Source organism: Acinonyx jubatus, chromosome D3, assembly GCF_027475565.1.
Source record: "Acinonyx jubatus isolate Ajub_Pintada_27869175 chromosome D3, VMU_Ajub_asm_v1.0, whole genome shotgun sequence".
NCBI lineage: Eukaryota > Metazoa > Chordata > Mammalia > Carnivora > Felidae > Acinonyx > Acinonyx jubatus.
This window is the reverse complement of record NC_069392.1, coordinates 78,417,211-78,431,576: the sequence shown is the minus strand read 5'-3', so window position 1 is coordinate 78,431,576 and position 14,366 is coordinate 78,417,211. Positions and strand designations below refer to the sequence as shown.

Sequence of the window (14,366 nt, the reverse complement as noted above, 5' to 3'; positions counted from 1 at the left end):
AGCTACCCAGGTGCCCCTAAATTCAGAAAATTTTTAAATTAAAAATGTTTTAAATGTAGTAGCCACCTAAAAAATCAAAACTCAAGGTTTTAATTTGTATTTCTGATTATGAGCTTTTCATATGTTCAAATGATGCCTGAAAGTCCAGTTTCTCTGTGCTATTTGTTCATATATGCTCCCATTTTCTCCCTTGCTTTGGACTATTAGTTTTCATTACATTACTGATTTTTAGGAGGTTTTTTTTTTTTTAATAAGAAAGAAGTTATTATAAGTATTTTTGCCCTGACTTTGAAGTTTGTCTTCACTTTGTTTGTAGTATATTTTGTTCTTTAAATTATGTAGAAGTTGGATTTCTGAATACTTAAATTTCCATTTTTAATGGTTTCTAGGTATCATGATACTTAGTAAAAATTTTTTTCATAAACATACTAGAAATTTCACGTTTTCTTTCTTGCATTTAAATCTCTGAGCCATCTAGATTTAACTTTGATGTAATGAATGACACATAGTTCCAGCCTAACTTTCCCCCCATATATCTACAGTGATGTACCCAACATTTAATAAACAACCTAGGAATGACTTTCTTTAGTGAAGACATAAACAGAAACATAGAAACAAAGACTGACAAACCTAACAGAATATTCTAAACTTCATTTCAAAAATCATCACTAACTGGGTGACTGAATGGCTCAGTTAAGCATCTGACTCCTGACTTCAGCTCAGGTCATGATCCCACAGTTCTTGAGTTTGAGCCCCGCATTAGGCCTGCATTGCCAGAGCAGAGCCTGCTTGGGATTCTGTCTCCTCCTCTCTCTGCCCCTCCCCTGCTTGCTCTCTCTCTCTCCAAATAAATAAACTTTAAAAAAAAAAAAAATCATCACTAACTGAAAAATACTATATTACTAAAGATAAGTTGTAAAAACCACTAAGATTCAAAAAGATAAATTGATAAAGGACAGATGATCTTACAAAATATAAAAATGGCTAAACTTACAAAAAAGATACTGAATTTCACTAATAAAGAAAATGAAAATTAAGCCAATGAGATCATCATTCACCTGTCAAATTAGCAAATATTTTTTAAGTGATACTCAAAGCCAGTCAAGCTGTGATAAACAAGGAAGTTCAAACACTAAGAACATGTACTCCTACTTACATAACTTTTTCATTAAAATAATAATAATATATGTGTTATTAGGGATCCTAAAAGAGGATCCTACTCTTTAAATCAGTAAATCAATTTCAAAGAATCTCTCTTCAGTAATTACTCATAAATCTGGAAAATGTTTCAGGCACAAAAATGGTCAAAACTCTGGAAAATACCCCAGAAAATGGTCTTTCTTCCTCAAAACAGAGAAAGCGTCAGAGGAATGATGTACGGCCAGATGGGGAAGATATTCTGTAGCCACTCGAAATGATCTTGAAGAATAAAAAATGCTTAGAATTTGAGAACATAGGATAGAAAACTGCACATCTAATATTACAGGCAAAACAAAAAAAAAGGAAAAATGAAAAAGGCCAATATTAAGTTATTTGAATGACTGTCATCTTTTCATTACTTTTCTGTGTCTTCCAAATGTTCTACGTCGAGCAGTTGTCAGATTTACCAAGAAAGCCCCAAACTACCTAAATACACTGAATGACTATATGGAACACTGTAACACACCAAGATTGTATTATATTTTATCACTCTGAATTGGAGCAGTATGCAATAGAACTCTGAGGCTACTACTGGTCAGCCGCGGGATCTCGGGCAAGGTAAGGAGCTCGGTTTGAACCCGAGGCCTAGCAGCACGCAGCGTCAGGCTGGAACAAAGCGCACCCTGAAGCCAGCACAGCCAGGGTAGCGGCACGCAGCGATCTGCTCCCGAAGACGTAAAGATGCACACTCTGTGGCTCCCCACACCCCACAGGCTGCCATTCAGCATCCTCACTCCCTCCTCCAGCGCAGATTCCCCCCCCCACCCCCGTCCATGCTGCCAGATGCCCCTCCACGCCCCCCCCCCCCCAAGTGTCACAGCTGGAGAAGCTCCCTCCTGAGCCACTTCAGAGGCAGTGGTCTGAGAGCCTGCTCGACGAGCACTGCACGGACCACGAACATCTCTGCAGCCTACCGGAATCCCAGGACAGTGCACACGGCGGGACTGTGGAGTCTGAATCTGCACCTCAACGACATCCCCAGGGATGCATAAGCCCATGACTTCTGAGTAGCGCAGGAGACCCAGGAATTCAACCAACTCTTCCTCACCATCACCACCCACCCTCACCGGTCTCAACCCTGGAAAGCTGTGACCACGCCCTAGCGCTCCTGTTCTTTCTCTGAACCTTCCTGCCGTGCCCTCTGCGAGGCCCCACGTATCCGGGCTCTTCAAGGAACGGATCTGCACCTCCTTATTCAGACCAAAATCCCACTAGCCCCTGGGGTCTGGCTGTCCTCACGGCCCGTTCGGGTGGGGTGCCCATTCCCCACTCACAAGGGCTGCAAGGGTGGGGGCACCCCTCAAAGCCGCCTTTCAGCCACTCCACCTGCCAAGGTGGTCACATACCTACCTTCTGGTCATGTTCCCACATTCGTACTCAGCTTGCCCCCCCACCGTCTCCTCCACCCCCAGCGTTCCATAGCCCTGGGGCACTTCAAACTCCACGTGGGTGAGCGGCAAACCCTTCGAGCTCTTTGCTTGGCTGCCTTTCCACCAGTGACCTCTGTCTTCCATCTCCTCTCTTATTCCAGTCATTTACTTCCACACGCACATCCTGGACCTTGTCACACGATGAACAAATGGATACACCTCCTTCCCAGATTTCGGCTTCTCTCCATTGAGGAGTAAACACTCACCCCTTCTTCCCAGCCCCACCCAACCTGAAAAGGCTCACCGGGTGCCCCCCTCCCCCGTCAGAGGCAGAGGGCCGCTATACTAAACGAGGCCCACCTCTGTTCACCTCTGCCTCAGCAAGGCTACTTCACTGGGCCGTCTCAGACTCGGCTCAGAGGGCAGAAAGGAAGTCCCACTCAAGCCCTGACTCAAAGCCACAGATGTTCCAACGTTGCTTTTCCTTATTTTACTTACTAATAACTGGAAGTTTCCAATAAAACAGCATTTGTTTCCTCGGCCATTACTCCTTAATTTCTCTCCCGTAAAGGGAAGCCCTCAGAGAGGGGCGAGCAAAACAATTACCACCCACTACGGAGACCACACCCCAAACCTCTAACAGTCACCGGGAACTCTCTCACCTCAGAACGCCCTAACCCACACATTTCGGGCTCATTTCAACTTGATTCTGTCTGCCTACTTACTTGCTTACTCCCTGACACCTCTTCTCCAGCTGCGGTTCACTCTACGGTCAGACTCCATCTTCGCTCTGTGAATGTGTCCAAAAACCTCACACTCTTCCCTAAATTCCCTTGCCCCACCTGTCCCTTCATCACATCCAAGAACGTCCTTATCCAACGACCTGCTATCCTAACACTTGAACCTGAAATGCTCGCAAGATGTTTTCAAAATCCACACAGCACGACAGACTGATACCACTATCATTTACTGATACTCAATGGGCTCCAAACCTGGCCAGCTTACGGGGTTTCCTTTATCGGGTTGTTCATCACCCTCCCCCGCAACTACTGTTTAAGTCCCTTTTGCTGTCAAACCCTTGATCCCCCCCCCCCCTTATATCCACTCTTAAGCAAACTCTTACTTTAGGAAAAAAAATACAAGCCATCAGGCAAGAGATCCTTCAACTTCCCATCACGAAACAAGTACATTTACCCACATCCACACCTGTCCTGCCCACACAGGACCTTGTGCCACCATTGCTGAGCTCGCCGGTGTGTTCGCCTCTTCGTCACGGCCCGGGCACGGAGGGTGCTCCGGGGGCCGACCCACCCCCGGGCCTCAGCCAGCGTGGACACACCATCACCGGGCCGAGCCATCACCGCTGCAAGCTCGCCACCGGACAGAAGAGCAGGCGTGCGAGGAAGTGTTCATCTCCCTTCACCTTCCAACCTGTTAGCCTGATCTTCCGTCTTACTTGACAACTTAGAACAAAAAACATTTCCCACGTTGAGTTCTTGGACAAGGAACGCTTTCAATAAATATTTTATGGAGAAAATAGGAGGTTCACTGAATGTCTGCAGATTTTAGAAGCAATTATTCATGATATCAGAGAGCCAAAAAAGTCCAACGATAAAAATAATTAGTTTGATGTTTCCTGCTGTGAGCCTAGACCTAAAATAACATGTAGATAAAAACTCCATTTTAAAAAGTACTCCACAGAAAAAATCTCTTGTCATCTCCCTCAAACTCTGTTCTAAGTCCTCCACTGCCAACGAACCTGTCTGTGATGCTGTGGTGACAGCATCAGGCAAACTGTTACCTTAGGATGGGCTCTAGGTCAGGATGTCGCCGTTCTTCCCTTTTCAACGAACCCTGATTCAGGGCTCTTAAGATGGTCTTGTCAAAAGTCTCGGAAGACACTTCCTTTGGGAGCTAGAAAAGAAAAACCGCAAGGCCAATGTTAAGTTTCTCACTTACTGCTAAGTATGTTACAAATCAGAGGCATAAAGGGAGACAAATGTCTCTTGCTCAGTAATCATCCCAAAGCAGTTCCTCTGTACATCTTCAAGACATAGGCCCCGTACTGAAGCAGCATAGATCTTTCTACTAGGAAAGTCTTCTGCCTTCTGGGCACACATCGGGGCTCTGCAAAGGTGAAGAATAACCCCGGCAGGATTCAGTGTGCTTCTGGGACACGCCTGCATATCCCTCCCATTCTAAGTTCCACATGCCACACGAAAATGACACCCACGCCAAGGTTCTTTAGTTAAACGGAACATTCTGCATAGCGTAGCTACAATTATTTTAATCCTCAAATAGTACTCTGTAAAGTGTTATCCCTGCATTTATAGTGATCACCTTAGTACCTCCTGTTTCACATCTGAATCCCAGGCAATGTCAGACCACCAGTGCTATGCACCAAATAAAATGAAACATGGGGTGAAAATTCTCCATCCTGCTTACATAAAAAGCACTAATTGAAGGGTTAGGAACCTTTCCCTCAACATGATGAAGGTGCCCTCACAGCAATGGACCAGAAACCACAGACACACACACACACACACACACACACACACACACACACACACAAAATAATCGCTGGGCCAAGAAAGTTTTTATTTAAAAAACAAAATTTAAGTCATTCTGTTTATTAACTAGCTTCTTAAAATTCCTAATAAATTGATTTATAAAATTAGCTTTCTGATGTTTGAAACTTGACTTCTGATGGTCTTTACACAATGAACTCCTGGATTACCGGTACTTTCACTAACATTAAGAGTAGAGCCATTCATGCAGTATCGAAAGCGCTGCAGGAACAGAACGATCTACACAAATTGTCAGTTTACGTGTTGAACTGGAGAACCCAAAGCAAGTATTCTTTTGACAAACAAGCGTTTTGAGTCAACGATTCCGAAATGGAAAATTTAACAACAACAGCATAAAGTATTACTAATTTTAGGCAGTGAGACTATGGCATCAAGATGTTTTGTCAGAATGAAGCTCTTCCTGGTTCTTTTATAACCCAGTAAGGCTGAGGGCCCTGCTGGCCACGCACCACTGTGGAGGGCATGTCCTCTGATCACTAACAGGAAGAAACAAGTTCTGCATCTACACATTTCCCCAAAAATGGCTATTTCAACATTTACACTATTTTAATACAGATTAAGGACACTAGGCATATTTCATATTGCCCATTTTAAACATATCTCCTGAATTTCTGTACACAGCCAAAGAAAACCTGCTTCAGTGGGCAACTATGTTTCCACTATCGAATCACTGATGGTTCTTCTAAGTGCAGGAAGGCAAGAGTATATAAATTTTCACCTAGTCAATGACTGTTCATGTGATTGGGCAGAGTGCGGATATGCAGTCATCAGTATTTGCAAAATGCTTTATTTTCAAGTGGTTTTTATCTTCAATTTCCAAGGACTATTTCCAGTCCTAGAGGAAGGCACATTTGCTAAAAATACAGCTTTAAATCATGTCTCTTCTATTCTAGTCCCTTCTGAATTTCCTCACCTCTCGGTCTTCCTTCCAGTACCCAGACTCCCAGAGCTGGGCCCCAACTCAGCCTTGAACCAGCTCAGACTACTGAAAGATCTTTCTCCTCACTATTACAAGCTTCTCTTTAAAAACACTGAGGCCTAATGGAGAACCATCTACAAAACCCCATTACAATTTACTTTTTGTAACTCTTCTCGTTCAACACTCATTCATTCAATCAACAAATATTCAAATCGAACCCTGTCCCAGGTACTGTTTTAGGCACTGTGGATACAGCAGTGAAAGATGCAACAAAAACCCTGCCTCCACGGAGCTGCCATTCTCGCAATGAGAAACAGACAGGTGTCAGATGCAGTTTCTAAGCAGCAACAGCAGGGCAAGGGGGCTTGGATGCGAGGACAGAGGCTGCCATATACACGGAGAAAAAAAGGACTGGAAAGCACTGACCTCAAACTCACTCTTCCACATTATAGCAAACAGTAAGTGCAGTTAAACAGCATCTACAAAAGTTAAAGGTTGTTAGTATGTACAGGCTATCAAAAGGACAGGTTTTGCTCTTAACTTTTGTAGATGATTTTAAAAGGAAGGTAAAAAGGTGAAAAGATATGTGTTGACTTGAGGGGATATTTTATAATAGGCAATTAGCCTCGAAGCATACAATGTTGCCAATCTTTTAACATAACTTGATATGGCATCTGTCCTACTTTAAAAAATTCTATGTTCAAATGTTGGCTAACTGGGAGGATCATAACCATGATTCTGAAGACTGAATCAGTTATTGGGGGCTGTCTTTTTTTAGAGCACTTGAGCTTTCAGAAAAATTGCAGGACTGAAAAAATGAAATCTGTCAAGACAAAGAACCAGCCAAAGCTTAGGGAAACCCAAGAGGAGAGACTCTGCCGGGTGCCAGGCCCCAGGCTGGCAGCCGGTCATGTGCTCTCTCATTAAGTCTCTCAGCACCACTCGGGATAGGCTGGTAGCACCTCCGCCCTAACACGTTAGGTAACCGGCCTTGACGGGTGGCACCGCAAGGTATTTCAGCCTTAGCCTCTATATCCCTGCAACTTACCATCGAGCATTAGAATTCTGTCACGGGAAGGGCAACACAAGAAAAAGAAACAAAGCACATTGCTCTCTGACCCAAATGACACCTGCTCATGACGACCTGCCCTTAAACTTTGACAGATTTACTCTGTTGAGATGGAAGAGTCGGACATAAACAGAAGAGATGTTGTAAGTGCACGTGCAGCCGTGGTCCAGGGCGGCCCTCCCAGATGCCTTCAACAGGCAGACCGCCAGCGGGGAGCTATTGTCTCCTTTCTCTGGAAGACAGTGCACACACACCCGGTCCTCCCACGGCTTGCTCTCCTTCCTCACCACGCTGTCTACAGCTGACGGCTCACAAGCTTATGACCTTCGACAAGTGGAAATGCACGGCCCTCCCATCTTTACACGCAGTTAGGTCACTATCCTGAAGTAACAGAAGGCATTCTCGTCCCTGAACCAAGAGGGCCCGGTTCAGAGTAAGCTGCAGGAAAATATTCAAGCTGTCCCTGGGTATTTCCAGCGGAACAAACACTGACAGTCCATCCAACAATGTCCTCCTTAGAGCCAGCACTACCACGCTGCCCCAAGTTCCGCAAGCTGGGGACGAAGAGCCTCTTTCAGCTTTAAGAATGGAGACCCACAATTTAAAAACCAGTACCGTCCTGAAAATTTCAGATGTTGTAAGTTCAATAACCACATCACACCTTGACCCAAAAGTCAGTAACTGAGTTGGGAAAGTTTCCTGTTTCTGGACTTTGTTTTATCTCCTTATTAACAAGAAACTTTAAAATATATTTGCTTATTGTAAAATAGCGAAGGTACTGGTTAACCATTTAAACCTGTTTCCTCCTTTTAAAACTGAGCTCTATCCATACACACTTCAATAAAATGAAATTAGCGTCAAAGGAACAGGCAGGAATTTGAACAAAATGACTTAAGAAACCTTTTACTTCTGCAAATCTGTATGTTTCCACGATCCCTTATTCTCAATACTCTGTGTCTCTATCACAAGGGGAAGCCGGAACTCAAAGAAGGAATCGATGGACACGTGTTTAAGGAAATCCACAGACGGAGCCGAAGAGCTGTCACCTCTAAGAACCACAACAAATCCTAACTCATTTTGCAGACGCACTCTTCCACAAGAAGTACCCTTGCAAGCTGCCACCATTAATAGTTATCTCGGCAAGGAACCAGGAATCAGGTTCCTTTTTTTTTTTTTTTTAACGTGGAAAATCCTCCGTTTCCTTGTATCGGTAATGTAAGAAAATTTACGTTTAGAATAACAGGACATTTTGTACAGACAGTGGAGAGTTCTAAGTCAACCTTTATATAACGTGGTTAAATCTTCTTGGTGTCTGTTTTGATATTGAGGTTTTTGGTTCTACATATTACGTAAAAACCATTTTAACAACAAAATCTATAATTTTACCTTCAGTAGAAATTCTTGTAGTTCTTGGTGGGTTTTTGTTACTGTTGTGACTGAAAGATCAGACCAATTTACCTGATTTAAAAAAAACACACATATTATATGGTTATTTCTTAGGCGGGAACCAGATGAAAAAAAGCCATGTGTAAAACAAAGGGCCTTACTTAAATCTTAAGATTAACAATTAGAAATATACAGTTAATCTGGCATTGTCAGAATTTCTTCAAAATTGTTAAAGTTAACTGTACATTGACATACTCTACTCAAAAAACTTTAATAATTCCTTTCAAATCGCATGGTTCTTTTAAAAAGTTGCCTTTAAAAATGTGACTATTTTAGTAATTTTTCAAAAGGGAAAGTTGAAGGACTCTAAGATGATACTTGACGGTATAAAACTATATACCAAGAAAGGTAAAAATTGTACCTCCTGGAACTTATTACATATAAATTTTTCAGAGAAATAACTAGAGTTTACTGCTCCTCTGTGGTAAGTACTATAGTATTATTTTTATGGGGATTTATGGCTTATGAAGAGATTTCATCTTTACCTCAATTCTTTAAAATCCTATTCAAGTGTGGAGGGCAGGTCTGACTACCTCCATTTTCAGATGGAGGAACTAAAATTCAAAATGGTTAATGTACTTAGATGTGACCCTAAGTGAGCAGAAGAGCCAGACTGGAATCTATTATGCCATTTTACCTCTCAGACACTTTGAATTTCATGGACTTGATGACAGTCCACTGATAACGTCTACATTACAATTATCTGAGCCAAGTAGACACTCAAACTGTGCAAATGCCTAAGGCTCACCAAGTAATCATACCATTATTAATCAGATATTTAAGAACAGATGCAAAATTGTATCTACCAACCCTTAAAGCAAATATCCTTATTAACTGGCACATCTTTTAGATGTTTTTTAATTATTCAACGTTCGTTGAGCAGCTACTTATGTGAGACACTGTTCTCGGTGAAAGGGACACAGGAGGGGACAAGATGGCCAAAGTCTCTGCTGGCTGAGGTCAGGGTCTAATTCGTGGAGACCCATTTCAACAAATGAATATTTAAGAATTCCCATCAGTGAGCAGGGCTCCAGAGACAATGAACACGGCGTGGCACAGGAGCAGGACAGCACGTCAGAAGGGTGCCAAGCAAGACCTCATGGGAGGGAGCGTTTAAGCCAGGCTAGGACTTGAAGGGACATGAGCTGTGCCATGGTCTGGGGAAGACTGTTCCAGAGCTAAGCTGGGGATGAAAAAGGCTTTCAGGAAGGAACAAGCTAAGAGCTCCAGCAACAAAAGGAGAGCTAGTGTAACTGAATGAAGAGAGCACGGCGGCTTATGCCATGCGTTACAAAAAGGTTAAGTAAAACATTCGGAGATAAGGATTTAAAATTTGTAAACTGAGGATACGTCTCCCACAAAGCAGAAGCCAGAGTTCTGAAATTCATTCACCAAACATACTAAGCAAGTCAGATATGGCGGGATGACGGAGGATGAAGATTCCTGCTCTCCATTAGATACTAACCAACTAGAGAGGAAAAACATGTAACCCAAATAGAAGAGTCTGGAAAATTTATGATGGTGGCATGCCTTGAATGAATGGAAACACATTCTGCTGGAGGATCAGAAATGACTTGGTGACAAAGGTACAGCTAAAGTGTGGCAAGCAATACCTTTGGGGAGGAACTGAAGTGAGGGAGCACAGAAACGTGGCGTCGGTCCGTTTGGCTTCAAGGCGTTCAGTCCAACCTCAGGAGAAAGGGCCAGACAGTGAAGCCCAAGCAGGGAGGAATAAGGAAGACGTGGACAAGGAATCCACATTACAGTCAACAGGCAAAAGGGAGACATGGGGAGTAACAGAGCCGGACTCTATGGTTAATTAGACAGCTGTCTAAAGGACAGCATGACAGGAAAGCAATTAGAGATGAGAGGACAAGGCAACAAAGGCCAGGGAATAAAACCTTCATGGAGAAAGAAGAGGAAGAGAAAAGTATCAGGGAAAAACCATTCCAGGAAAAGACAATGCCCGTGATCTTGATTTAAAAAATACTAGTGAAAATGCTTACTTTTACTTTTAAAGACACAACTTCCACCTTAAATTGAAGGCTCTTATTTATTTTGAATAAAATCATCAGAGTAATTTCAATGTGACACAATTAAAAACTCAGCAAACCATGCAGTACATACTGAAAACAGTACATTCCCTGAGTAAGGACAAACTTACGTATAAGTACAGCTTCTTCTTAAATTAGCAAACCCACTGTAAGTTTTTCCAAAGATCAATTTTTCATTTTTCCCCACAAGGTCATTTAACAGTACATGGGACATCTGTTGGGGGCGAGAGGGGCTTACTTTGAAGGTGTACTCCCAATATTTGTCAGCCCTTTTTCTCTGGACTCCTTTCAACATTATCTTCTCGATGTGCACAGCTGAAAGAAAGAAAACATGCTGACGTGTTCTACAGAGACTAGACGCGTGTTTCAGCTACCCACTGACAAATGTTGAACAATTAGGCTATTTATCTTCATCTTTACTACTGGTCTTAAACCATGAAAAAAAACAAAAAAATGCAGAAGCATAGCAATGTGCCGTTCATCCACAATTTTTTTTCTATATCCATTCAGCATGCTGAGTGCCTAAAGAGTTTCAAGCATTCCGCTGAGCACCAAAAAAATAAAATAAAATAAAATAAAATAAAATAAAATAAAATAAAATAAAATGCACCTACAACAAAGATTCGTTTTCTAGAGGACAATCTTCAAAACTGCTTGTTATTCAAATTATCACAAACATAGCACTTTATTCAATTATTTATGCTTGGTAGGTATAAACCAAAAGAGGTATAGTTTTTGTTTACATTGAAAAAAAAACCTTCAAAAGTAATGTATTAAACTGATAAAAAGTTCTTTCCAATTGGGAATTTAGAAATTGTTCAACATGACCCTTAATATCATATAATGGCATTACAAACGTTAAAATGAACTATGAAGGTTCACTATAGCAGAATTTTTCACAATGTATTACACAGATAAAATCGTGGTCATAAGTTACATTAGGAACTCTGAATTGAACTAGGTAAGATGATCAGCTTGTTAATGAAGAAGCAGGCAAACGTGCAATCCCCCGAATTACTCATGTTACACATCCTTTAATAAAAGTATCATCTTGGGGCACCTGGGTGGCTCAGTCAGTTGAGCCTCTGCCTTCGTCTCAGGTCATGACCTCACAGTTCATGGGTTCGAGCCCCACGTCAGGCTCTGTGCTGACAGCTCAGAGCCTGGAGCCTGCTGTCTCCCTCTCTCTCTGCCCCTCTCCCATTCACGCGCTCTCTCTCTTTCTCTCTCTCTCAAAAATAAACATTAAAAAAATTTTTTAAATTAAAAAAATAAATAAATAAATAACGAAAACATCATCTTTCAGGAAGTAAATCTCTTTACAAATTGAAGAGAGCCAGTCTACTAACCATAATAGAAGGACTTAAGGGAGGGAAAAAAAAACTGTTGCTCAGGGTATAAATAGAAGAAACAGCACTTAAGCAATAATGAGACTGGCAGTAATGAACAAGATAAAGGTCACAGGGAAGAAGTCAGGAGAGTGACTCCACAGACTGGGGTCCTGTTAAATTCAGGGGTCGGGAGATGGAGAAGGAAAGGAAGGGATTTACTTGGAGAGGAAGAAGCTAAAATAGATGAAGCAGAAGACAGAAAGTAACAGAAGTATACAGGAAGAATGAAGATTGTTCTAGATCAGGGACTGCGGGCAATGAAACATAAGATACAGAAATTCGCTGGTAAGCATTCATAACAGACCGAGGAGATACCATTACCAGTATTTTGTGCCAACCTTCCAAATATATAGTGTCTGATGGCCGCTTCTGGGATAATTCCCAACCCCCGCCGCCGTGGGCGAGAAATGTTGAGGATGGAAACGCAAGAAAATCTCAAAAGCCAGGTAAGACGCCCACAACTCCTGACCAGCGGCAGCACAACAGCGGCTAAGTGGGGGAGGGGAGGGTCTGCCACTTTCAACAGCTTTCCTGCTACCTTCCATGAGGGACGATGCTATTTAAGAAAAACCGTCTGAACTAATCTACATTCAGAAATACGAAGCAGCCCCACTTCTGCAAACTGGGGGGCTAATAAGTAAGGGGCAGGGGACCACTAGGGCATTATGTGTAAGGGAACGTGGCTGGGTCTTCGGCCTTGGTCTCAAGTTACCCCTGTCATGACCGATCGGAATCAACAGGAGGGAGATGAAGTACGGTGGGGAATGGCTGGTAACAGGAGACCCTCCAACCCTCATAAATTAAAACTAAGAAGCACAGAGTACACACATTTGTTTAAAACTAAAGAACATACGAAAAGTCACCTACAGTACTACCTTACGGTTGTCAGCATTTGGATGTAGTCTTTTGTTTTTCTAAAACATTTTTATTAAAAAAAGAAGAAAAAGACCTTCGTTGTAAAAGCAAACTCTGCTTTAGGTTACTCACAGATGCAGCGGGGCTGGTTGAAGGAATCTATGAGTCAAGTAGTTTAAGGGTCTTGAATGGCCCTGAATAGGTAATTATATAAACTTTTTTTAAACATTAAACATTCATACCTGTTTTTCCTGAATGAGGAAAAATGTATAACACAAGAAAGATGACTGATGGGACTGGAAGAAGACAAAATGATGTCGTTCTAAGCTGCTATAACTGAGCGTGAGGTACACATCTGAGGCCGCCCAGGTGGCACATACACTTTCCATCTCTGTTTTCCCCTCAACAATTATTCGCCCAGGGTAATGGACTCCCAAAAATGAAGAGAAGTGAGCATCTGAACTCATTTCCTTACAGATGACAACGTCCTTCCAATGCCACCATCCCGGTCCTCCTGAAAACTGCATTACTGCAGGAAGCATAGACTTGTAACACATGGCTTCACTTTCTAACAGAGAACTTCTGTAAAATTTCTTTTTTCAGCAGATGCTGAGCACATTCTCCAGATAAAGCACTTTCCCAAACACTTTAGGAATACATTAAGGATTCCGCCCTCCAGAAGTGTGCGACTAGACTTAAGGCAACCGACCACAAGGCAGAACCAGGTCGGCACAAGCCAGACCGGGCCAAGTGCTGTAAAGCAGGAGCCCAGACGCAGACTCAGAAAAGTGGGGGCCGGGCGTCTGAGCCAAACCTAGGACCTGTAGATTTCTCTACTCCAAAAAAAGAGGGAGAAGAGTTGGGTCAACCAACGTAAACAGTGCTCTGCAGCCGTCCCCGGTAAGGGGACAGAAAACCTACCTTCTCGCTGGGCTCTGTGCGGCGCCGCAGGAAGTCCGTCGTGAGGTATCAGGGCTCGTGCCAGCACGCTGGCCTCATGACTCTGCGGGTAGTCACCGTGAGCGGAGTCACTCTAGAGAAGAAAGAGGGGCACGTGTTCATCCACTCCACAGACTGAGAACAGACAACTCCGTCCAAATAAACCAGAGTCAAGTCTTATGCTTTTAACAGAAACTATCTTCACGGCAATTTTAGAGACCAGATAGGTGATTACACAGTCAAGGCAGAAAGGCACAAATTGTAAAAGGTATTCACCGGTAAGGAAAAAGAGAAGCATCAACACTTATTTTCACTTAATAGTAATATCCTATCAATTATTTACTGTCCCAGTTTTCTTGGGACACATTGCACGTTGTTACTCAAAATTCCCAATGATGTCAATTCTAACCAAAGTGACCAGAATCAAAGGAACACATATAAAAGATGCTCTCCTCTATGCTAACCCTCCACATATACAGGAATTGTATTTTTTACATTAATTACTAAGCAATTTTTATTCACTGCTTGATTTTAG

General features: G+C 42.5%; 1 protein-coding gene across 6 annotated transcripts in view; it reads right to left on the bottom strand.

Annotated features, from left to right (window-relative positions):
* Positions 1-14,366, bottom strand: part of ZCCHC2 (zinc finger CCHC-type containing 2) — a 66,378-nt gene that overhangs the window by 36,734 nt on the left and 15,278 nt on the right. For 5 of the 6 annotated variants that reach the window (XR_008291542.1, XM_053205812.1, XM_053205808.1 and 2 more), the window contains exons 2-5: positions 13,814-13,925; positions 10,885-10,961; positions 8,533-8,604; positions 4,372-4,484 (exon numbers count right to left, since the gene is read on the bottom strand). Coding sequence is in view for 5 of the 6 variants with exons in the window: in XM_053205812.1 (XP_053061787.1) it covers positions 4,372-4,484; positions 8,533-8,604; positions 10,885-10,961; positions 13,814-13,925 (374 nt within the window). In the remaining variant the exon portion in view is untranslated. The remainder of the gene's footprint in view (positions 1-4,371; positions 4,485-8,532; positions 8,605-10,884; positions 10,962-13,813; positions 13,926-14,366) is intronic. The other variant, XM_053205810.1, reaches the window with a different exon arrangement.